This window comes from Chelmon rostratus, chromosome 10 (genome assembly GCF_017976325.1).
Source record: "Chelmon rostratus isolate fCheRos1 chromosome 10, fCheRos1.pri, whole genome shotgun sequence".
Classification (NCBI taxonomy): domain Eukaryota; kingdom Metazoa; phylum Chordata; class Actinopteri; order Chaetodontiformes; family Chaetodontidae; genus Chelmon; species Chelmon rostratus.
The window spans coordinates 22,151,076-22,161,445 of NC_055667.1; the positions used below are offsets into that span (position 1 = coordinate 22,151,076).

Here is a 10,370-nt window from a genome sequence, read left to right on the forward strand (position 1 = left end):
ATTACATTGAATGGAACATTTTACCAATTTATTAAATCTCTTATACGATTATTCATATGAGCGGAAATATTTCAGAATGTCTTATCTGTTTAATAGTGAAGGCGTAAGATTTTCATATATAGACCTCAAACTCATCTTTTATTACACAGGAGAGCTGTTAACCCCGATGTGTCCATGAGAGCTTTGTCAAGATGAGGCTAATATGGACAGAAAGAGAATCATTACCCAGCCCTGCTTTGAGGCAATTCAATATATTATATGGGATGAAAAATGGCCTTCAGCAATATCTGACGGAAAACACAAGCTAAGTATGTTTGCTTAATAATAATAATAATAATAATAATAATAATATAGGTCAGGTTTTATCTCAATACACAAGACATGCTGAAAATGTTTTTCCACCAAAATACTCAGCTGGAAATATTAGCAAAAAACATTATATTTTTAATGTCATAGTGTAAATGTCTTAAAGACAACTTGACCATCCAGGTGTCACGGTGATGTCAGCGGCCGACAAGCGAGAAGTCTGATTTTATTTTCGAGAAAAATGGCGTCTCTCATGAAACCAAACTTTTAGATCTTACCGTCTGGTACTGGAGGACAAAAAAAAAACAGGCATGGAAAGTGGAAGAAGAGTCCCTCACAGCAACAAATAAATGATTTCACTGACCTCACGTTTCTTGATAACTGCCAGCACACGCACTACAACACGCGGTTTCATCGGCACAAACGTCCGTGCAGCGGTACCAGCCGCGCAGCGATGCGAGGCAGCAGCCGCGCCAGTAATCCCCGCACGGGACAGCGCTGCAAAACTTGACCAAGACCTTCACCTGCTCCCCACGCTGTCTAAATCCAGGTGCAGAGATGGTACACAACCCACACCACTTAACAACAGACGTTTTTCCAAACCCCGAGTATAAAGGGTACAGTACCTTTGCTGCTGTCTTCAGGCAGGCGGCTGGAAGTGAATGAGTTTGTGATGCTGAGTACAGTGGCGATGAATGGATGCTGCGCTGCCTAGAAACCAAACGACCAATCAAATAAATGGAAGACAAATTAACTGAGAATGCTGGATATGCACAAATCATAAGATGTATTTCACTAACTAAACGTTAGTCTCGATAATAGGCTGTGTTAATCCTTCTTAAAATCCAGTTACCTTGAGGTATTTAGCTTCACTTTAACCTATTATACCATTAAAATGTGATGTCACCAATATAGGAGGGCTAATAAGAGATCAACACATAATTATGTTAGATTTTACTTATTTATTTGTTCTTATTGTGCATTGGTAGCTCAGTGTTGTTCCATATCACTTTGATTCAAGCAGCAAATAGAGAGTCTGCCAATCCTGTACCCCAACATGTTTAACTGAATGTCAAGCTCTCTGGACAGCAGCTACATCTACAGCACCCTCTAGTGAATTCATTGGGGAAGTGGATCACTCAGTGTAGAACAAGCTTTGCTATGAGGAGCGAGTTGTGCGGCATCTTCTTCTCTGAAAAGAAATCCTGCTACATGAAAGAAATCCTCCGGCATTCTTTGCCATTCGTAGAATATATAGTCCTAACAGTCACTGGGGAGAGTACAGCTCTCAGCGTATGTGAGACATCTCCTCCAGGTGAGGCGTCTTCATGCAGCCTGTGCAGAGCTGGTCCATCCACAGAGGAGCCTCGTGCTGCAGAGGGGTGCGGCGGGGGTAGAAAGTGTAGGAGAGGTCGTAATTCAAAAGACAGCTGAGGGAGGCCATGTAGATGTCTGAGAAGCGGCACAGACGTCTGGAGAAGTAGGTGGGGTTGTGACACGTTCTGAAGATGCTGCCAAACTGAGGATTGAACAAGTTCTTTGTCATCACCCTGCAATATTAAAGATTAGGGCATGAGTTCACACCATTTTAAGTATGTATGACTTCACATACAAAGTGGTGGAGGGAGTATTCAGGTCATTTAACTGAGTAAAGTAGCAATACCACCACCAAAAAAAAACAAAACTCAATTACAAGTGAAAGTCTAGCACACAAATTAAATACGTGAAGTGTATTTAAAGTATCTGACGTAAAAGTATTCATTATGCAACCAGAGTGGCCTCTGTCAATGTGATATCAACATATTTTATAGCATCAAATTATTATTATTGATGCATTAACAAGGAAGCAGCATTTTAATGATTTAGCTGCTCAAGGTGGACCTAATGTGACTTATCAAAGCTAAATTATATAAAGTTGGGTGGTTAATTTTACTGTATAACAGCAGAATGTTTTATATGCTCATTACAGGTTCTTAAAATATTGATCTACAAAGTAAGAAGTAACTATAGCGGTCAAGTAAATGTGAGTGGCAGTAGAAAGTACCATAAAAATACTTAAAGTAAAAGCACCTCAGAACTGCTTTAATGAAAGTACCAGGGCAGGCATGTCCAAACTATTCCATAAAGGGCCGTGTGGCTGCAGGTTTTCGTTCAAACCAATGAGGAGCACACCAGGCCAACCAATCAACATCAAGGGATCCCTTAGTTATTAGCCGAAAAGTGAGATCAGCTGATTAAATGAGTCCAGCCTGGTGTGCTCCTCCTTGGTTGGAACGAAAACCTGCAGCCACACGGCCCTTTATGGAATAGTTTGGACATGGCTGTACCAGGGTATATATCTAATAAAAGCAGCGTTCACTGAGTGGTGCAAAAGATGTGTGAGAGATGAAGAAAACTGCACTCACCTGAGTTCCTCTCTCTCATTCTGCCATTCCTGAAAAACATGTTTGGACTCTGGATCCCGGCGTGTCTAAGAAAAAGAAAACCAAACTATGAGGAAATCGAGGTCTACCACACACACAGTTTGTATTCTTTGAATAACATGTTTTTACTGCACTTTTGTGCTTTATTTCAGTGTCACACAACCGGATTACAAGACACCCTGTGCATGTATAAACAGAAGTTGCATGGACTCAAGCAGTGGTGACTGGACAACTCTTTGGCATCCTGTTTTTTTGATGTGTCATCACACCAGTTAGGAACCAATGACAAATAGCTAGAAATGAGCGTCAGTGCAGATTGTGGTTTGGCGTCAGTTCATTTAGCAATTTGAGGTTTACCAAGCGTGAGTAACTGCTGGCTATGAAATGTCAACATCTGTCTCCCTTAACCCTTCACACAACTGGATTGGAGCTGGTGAGGACTGAGATTTGCATTTTTAGTGTGTCAGCAACCCTGGGATTAACTTCTTACCTGTAGGCGCTCCATCAGGCCGGTTAAAGCCTGTAGCCAGGTGAGGTTCAGAGCATACCGGTCCGTGCTCACCACTTTGGTTTCCTGCTCCAGCTCAGGCACTATGGCTGCTGTACGCCAGCCATGTCGCAACATGAGGTCCTACCACAACAAGTGAAATTGTTTTGGTCAAACTCTAACCTTGCGAGGATTCATCAAGGATTAGCGTGCAGTATCTTTATGCAAGAGAGAGCCAGCAGAAAACTAGAGAGAAATTTAATCCACAGCTAATTATTTGATTCCTGAGGTGTAATATAACCAGTCAGCCCTCTCAGACCACATTTTCACTGATCTTTAAATGTGTCAGACACCAAATATACTCAGCAGGAACATGTTTCGTCAGCAGGCGCCTTTAGTTTCACCCATTCTGGATGTCTTCATTTTGTGAGTCAATCTCTGGCTTCCACTCGGTTAGAGAACCAGTTTTAGTTAGTTTTGCTGCTGCTGATCTAAAAGTCACCAGCCAGTCATGGGGAAAAATACATTTCTGATGTGCTTGAAGAATATAAACCATGTAGACCCCTTACATCTTCAGGAAGCAGTCAGGCGGTAGTGTCACAACTCAAAACAGTTTACTCTGCTGCACACAGAGGGAAGCAGCTGGCACCCCAACTCTGGCCATTTTCTAATCTAACTAAAAGAAAAACCATCTGCTGCTCTCTGCCTTTGATTGATACTGCACTCTCTTTTATTTTATTATTATTATTGTTACTGCACTATAACTGTATTCCTGGTCTATTATATACACTTTGGTTATTTTAGCTTATTTTATCTATTTTTAAAGTCTCATTTCATTCTATTTTACTTTACTTTACTTAGCTTTTTATTATGTTTTCAGTGCTGCTCTAATGCATTTTCCCACGTACAGCACTTTGAACTGCCTGTGTTTGAAAGGTGCTATACAAATAAAACAGCTCTGCAGCCCTTGCTGATCATGCAGTAGTATGTAAAAGTAATTTATATTTCTATCTGTTAACATGTTTGTATACCTTCGACACAGTAATCCAGGCCATTCAGTCTACATTTTTTAAACAATATGAGGCCATCTGTTCTGCAATCTGGTGTTTAAAATGTTCACTGTGCGACCCGCTCTGATCCCACCTCAATGACATACAGGAAATTTTCAGAATTAGGCAATACATACAGACAGCAGGCATCTGGCAGTGTGTGAATCTGCATGACTGTGTTTGTAACTAAGGTATAATCATAATAATAAGATAAATAATGTGCATTAAATATAGGGAAAAATCTTAATCACAATGACAGGTCACTCGAAATGCAGATCCTTAACGTGGGGATTCATCACTGACGGCATCCCCACGATTTGACACTTACAGCCAAGTCACTATAAAGATGGTCTCCAAAGTAAAGAACCTTTGAACCTCGCCAGCCCGTCAGTCTGAGAAATTCAAACAAGTTTCCCTGAAATAACAAACCACAGGGCATCCTCTTTAGTACATTAAGACACACAGAAAGCAACAAGCACAAACACGTCACACTTACAACATGTAGCAGCCACACATTCAGCTTTCAGAGAAGTCAGAGCGTAGCCGAAAGTATTACAGACCTGTTTGTAGATCTGCCCTTTGTCCAAACCGTTTATCTTTTCCCACCGAAGGTCTCCATTACCGTCCAACCGTCTGAAAGGTCTGTCAGAGTAACAGTGTTTATATTTCTGAGATCGCTCTCCAAAACAACATAATGTCAATGTTGTTTTGAAGTTTTGAAACGCATGAACATTTCTGTATCAGATGATTGTTGCTGTTCACCGTTTGGATTCACTCACTTGATACAATCGGTGAAGAAGTGAGGTTTGTCTGCCTGCACGATGACAACGTCAAAGAAGTCTCTCCAGTTTTTGCCCACCATGTGTGTCATTCCTTTATCACTGCGCACATGGGAAAAAAACAGATTGCAACAGTTTCTTCTTGTTATGAGTCACACTGGACTCACAGAGACACGGGCCACAGATAGCTAACCGCTAATTAACACTTACACAAAGCTGAAGGGACTGTTAGTGATGAGGAAAAGTTTCTTTCCCTGACTGACCAGTCGATGCAAAACAGCATCGGTCTCTTCTCCTCTTGGAATGAACTTATCTATGAAGAGAGGGATGACAGAATGTTACTTTATGTGCAGCAATGTGCTGGCATGATGCAAAAAGAGGGAAAGGGTTTCTTACCGAGATCTTCCATGATCCACTTGTACATGTAGCCTTTGAGGTGAACCATGCCAATTGCTTCCTGGGGATTAAATAAGTGTTACGTAGAGGCAACAGATCTGTGTTATTCAACAGTTCTAGCGTGAGTATTTTCTCTTAACTACAAAAACAAATGTCACATTTGATGAAAATGCTTAAGAACCTTATAGTTTGCTTTAAGAAAAAAAAATCAAAGCAGATATTTTGGTAACATAACAGACTAGTTGTTCTTTGTTCTACCCATGAGAGTTGATTGCAAAATTTTCCTAAGCTCAGCAGATTCCTGAGGGTCCAGCTGAAGAATCACAGTATGTGAAAACAGTCAGATACACTAGACCAGTATGCTTATCAGTAAGAGCTACAAGGTGAGGCCACAACTTAAAAACAGGGCGCAACATTTAATACCGTGAGATTCAAGGGGGCATACTCACAGAGACGTCCCTGAACAGGTGAACTGGATCGTATTCAATGTTGTTTGTGATGAAAAAGTCATTTGCCACAGCCAAGAGAGTCATCTCAGGGATGGAGAAGATGTCCATGAACTGCTTCACCTTTGGTCCCTGTGACAGAAAATAGATTTTAATGCTTTATATTTACATATGCTTGCTTATGAGTGATGCAGTAAATGTTTGTGACCTTGTATAATTAACATTATTGTACCTCCACAGTCTTTTGGATGACTTCCCAATCACATTTGGAAGCATTTTAACTAAAACCACTTCTCAATAAGAGGCTCTCCTGAAAACAGAGCCAAGTCCCCAAATGAGATTAGAGTCACTTCAAAACTATTTTGGGTAGGACAGTTTCAAGGAGAATTAGACGATGGAGAGGCAGGAAAGCACTTAAAAGATCCAATGAACCAAAAACTATTTGAGCCTGATTCAAAACATCAGAGTCCAAATTGCTCCTAATTAGGAAACAGGTCAGACTTACATTTGTGACTGTCAGACTCAATACAGATTTCTACTTTCATGACCGATAGAGTGCAGTTTCTAAAATGTCCCAGCAAAAACAAATGATTTTATTGGACACAGAGTTCTTCTGTCCAGCTTTTGGGTAGCAGAACACTGCCTTCCAGCTGATTAATGACGGCAATGGAACAAATGCGATTACAAAATTCAGCATCAGGATTTATGTAATAGTAAAGCCACGCAAAGCCAGACACTTGAAATATCTGAGGACAGTCACAGATTTAATCCTTAACTACATCCATGTTCGAGAGTAGCCGGATGAGATTATGACAGATGTACTGGGAACACGAAGTTAAGATGAGCTTTCCCATCTGTGCCAAACCAAACACACGTTTCATGGAGAAGAAACATTCAGAACATATCTGAATACAAAATAAATGTCAGGGAGCTCTCTCCACCCTGCTGTTTAAAGTTATTACAAACATCCAAATCCTGCAGAGGCAAAACGCCTGATGTAGTATTCATATTACTGTTCCCAACTAGAATTCTCCTCACCTTTCCATAGAAGCCACTGTCTTGCTGCAGGGGGACATGGTAAGTCCCCCCGTAGAGCTGGAGGACCTCCTCGTCTGGCATTGGACTCAGTCCCCTGAGAACATCAAATATAAATGAATGCACAAGAGCTTAAAAACACATATAATATAATCAGAAAAAACAAATTGATTCTGTAGCAGGGATGACAATACATAAACTAAAAACAACACGGCATATATGGATCAAAATCATTTAAAAGTTATAGTCCTGATTATTCACTAAATTGCATTTCAGTATTGCCTAAATGTGTTAGTAGTATTGTGCAACAAACGCTCAGCACAGCATGAAGCTCTTACCGATACACAGTTCCTGGCTGGATGTAATGGAAGGCATCGATCTTCATTAGAAGACCCTACCGAGGGGGGGGGGGGAGTTTCACTTGTAATTATCTACACAGTGAAATGCAAGTTTCTCTGTTACAGCAACTGGATATTTCTGATTTAAAAGAAGTTACCTTTTGGATGTCATAGTGAAGACCCCGAACGGCAAAGTTGGGAATGTAATCATATTTGCGAATGTCTACAGGATACTGTGGAGGAGGAGAAAATGGATAAATGACCTGAATCTAGAAGTTTTAATGCCAACATAATACATGCACCTACTGTAAAACAGACCTTAAAGTGCTCAATCAGGAAGCCTCTTGCTGTGTTGTAGATCATTGTGTTGAGCGCATTTGAGTACAGAGCCAGCGTGTAGTCATAATCAAAGCCGTAGATGTCCACTTCAGCCAGGCTGACCTCATTGTTGGCATAGATGGTGGAGGAGTTGAGGAGGTTACAAGCACCCGGTGGAATCAGATCTGAGAGCAGATGGAAAACCCTCAATCAAATGAAACAAATGCAGATTAAATCAGACAGAAAACAATAACTAAGCAAGATAAGGGAACAAAACACAAGTCATCGGTTTCATTTGAGGGACTGCAGGATTAAGCCATTCACAACGCCCGATTCATATTTTAATGTAAAAACAAATCTCTAATGTTCTCTTTCATTACGAAACCTGCTGATTATGCACTTCTGCAGAGAGGAAAGAAGACTAAATTCCACTGCTGTTTTCAATCTAGTAGGGGCAGCAAAGCTCATTGGTGGTTGCACAATGTGTGCTTCCACACATCAACTGACTCTTCAACAAGCCAAAAACAACAGCCTTACAAAAGTATTTAATTAAATTCATTGCTGCATGGGAGCATAATGTTCATTACTCCTTGTAATAGAGTTTATAGTAAATATCTACGTTATCAGTTTTGCTGGGCGCTATTTTGATAAGTACAACGGTCATGCAGCTAACACATGGGCACAGATTAAACAAACTGTTTACAATCTCTTCCTCAGACAGACCCAAATCCCTGGCTGGAATATGAGCACAGGGCTGTGTCACTGTCGGCCTATAGGAGAAAGTGGGGCACGGCCCTGTCCTGGGACAGTTCAATGAGGGCTGCAGCTGGGCAGCAGACATGCATGTACTAACACTGAGGCTGGTTTCCCTCCAGACAACTGTAAATAATGAGGCACATTTCAAAAGATTAGATCTACGAAACTAGTAGTAGTCTGAGAGAGCGTGTCCATCTTCAATTAAAACCCATTATCTTTAGAATTCATGGTGTGCTGGTGTGCTACTGAATCAGTTACTGAGAGAATAACTTTTATTTATGAATCTTACAAAGGAAGAAATACACTGATTACGTACCAAAATATATGTAATGTGCCTTGTGCGTGGACTGTAAGTAGGTGCACCTATGCAAGAACTGCATATTGTACTTTTAACTCCACATTTATCTGACAGCTATGTACTAGTTACAGCAGTATACAGATTAAGATTTTACATAAAATAATATGATTAGTTCATAAAGTTTGATGCACTGTTATAAATTAAATGATCCAGCCGTACATAAAGCAGTTAAAATCCAGCTCAGCCTTGACAAGCTGTGACAAAATTGTTTGCATGTCAGTGCATCAGTAATAATAATCATATATGAGAACATCAGGGTAGATGCACTACACTGCAGAATGAGTATGTCTACTGATGATACACTAAGGTCATTATGCTTAAGAAGTATTCTCAATTATCTTGTTATTTGCTAACTATTTTCTGATATTGATATAAAAGGGTCTTAATTTTTCTTCCCTACGTGATAAGTTAAAAACACACTAAAGGCTTAAGGACGAAATAACAACTCGGAATTGTGAATACTTTGCTAAAGATTTTGCAACACTATGTGTTAGCTAAGGAAACTGACCCGTTTAACTTCATGGTGTCATAAAGTTTTGTCAGACTCACAGTTATAAATAAAGTTCCAGAATTGTTCATGTTTTGATTTATAAATCCATATCTAGCATATTTCTGGCACTCTCCGTCAAATGTGACGACATGATGGGATGCCCAACACTAAACAGCCCTTTTTGCCACTATTAGCTAGCTAAACGTATTTGCTGACTACGACATTGGAAAAACATGAAAATGAAAACAGTTTTAAGCTTATGTTTTTGTTAGCTAACGTCTGGATGTTTTAAGGCCAAATACAGGAACTGCGGGAGAACTGAACCCAACTTCTTTTTGACTTCTGTTTAAAACGGGCATAACGTTACAGGTCATCAAACTTTAACATTAGCTTAAAATGCGTTTGACATGGAGGAACCAAGAGCATTAACATGCCATCTGTCCGATTTGGCTGCTTGGGAAGAGGATAAAAACAGTTCCCGAATAAACAAAATGTCCTCACTAACGGCTAACAGAAACACAGTGGATGCTGGGAACAGGGAGCCCTGGTGACGTGGATGCGTCATTATAACGCTGCTATATGGGGAGACCTGGAGACAAAAAGGGGCACCCTCTGCTTACCGTGAACTAGCCGTTTCGTGTCATTGTAGCGCGCCCACAGGTAGGACCTCTGGTCTACGGGAGCTGTGGTGGAGGTGTATGACCGTCTTCTTGAACCAGTGACACCGGGGGCACCCACGGGCTCCTTGGGTCTCTTCTTGTCCCCTGCCGTGCATCTGTAAGGAGGCTCTCCGGACGATGTAACGTCGTCGCTGGGCCTGTCTGAGCATGAGCCGCAACTTTCCTCTTTTGTTTTTTCGCGGCCCTGCTTTCTTTCTCCAGACAGCCTGCATGTGGTAGAAAGTCTGTTCACTTTGGGAGATCGCACGAGAGGAGGAGTCCTGCTTCCTCTAGTCCACAGTGTACGGGTTAATGCCGAGCCCACGGTTTTAACGGACATTTTTAACTACATGTACACGAACCCCAAAAGTGCTGCCGCTGCAGGCTGGCACATGAAAACATACCCCCGCCTTGAATGTAACCACGCCCCCTGGTTTAAAGGGGTGTGACTGTAGTCCCTGCAGCCAATCACAAGCATAGACCTGACTGTATCTATGGTCATAACAAACACCTATTCATATGGGACGTGA

The 10,370-nt window shown here is 41.1% G+C and overlaps 1 protein-coding gene across 1 annotated transcript; it reads right to left on the minus strand.

The window, feature by feature from the left end:
* Positions 1 to 1,246: 1,246 nt before the first annotated feature.
* On the minus strand, positions 1,247 to 10,234 carry nt5dc2 (5'-nucleotidase domain containing 2). The gene is made up of 14 exons (XM_041945848.1): positions 9,802 to 10,234; positions 7,578 to 7,762; positions 7,418 to 7,492; positions 7,260 to 7,315; positions 6,925 to 7,018; positions 5,890 to 6,018; positions 5,441 to 5,501; positions 5,255 to 5,357; positions 5,045 to 5,146; positions 4,826 to 4,907; positions 4,594 to 4,680; positions 3,220 to 3,360; positions 2,712 to 2,776; positions 1,247 to 1,856 (listed from the first exon to the last, which is right to left on the minus strand). Exons 1-14 carry the CDS (start codon positions 10,178 to 10,180, stop codon positions 1,595 to 1,597), a joined length of 1,821 nt encoding a protein of 606 aa, XP_041801782.1. The 5' UTR covers positions 10,181 to 10,234; the 3' UTR covers positions 1,247 to 1,594.
* Between the last annotated feature and the right edge of the window lie 136 nt (positions 10,235 to 10,370).

Excerpts from the sequence above, each read along its gene's own strand:
- nt5dc2 (XM_041945848.1), bottom strand. The coding sequence starts at position 10,180 with ATGTCCGTTAAAACCGTGGGCTCGGCATTAACCCGTACACTGTGGACT. Across the intron at positions 5,502-5,889 it reads ACCTGTTCAGGGACGTCTCT|GAAGCAATTGGCATGGTTCA; the intron begins GTGAGTATGCCC and ends TTTAATCCCCAG. Across the intron at positions 4,908-5,044 it reads TTCTTCACCGATTGTATCAA|ACCTTTCAGACGGTTGGACG; the intron begins GTGAGTGAATCC and ends TTACTCTGACAG.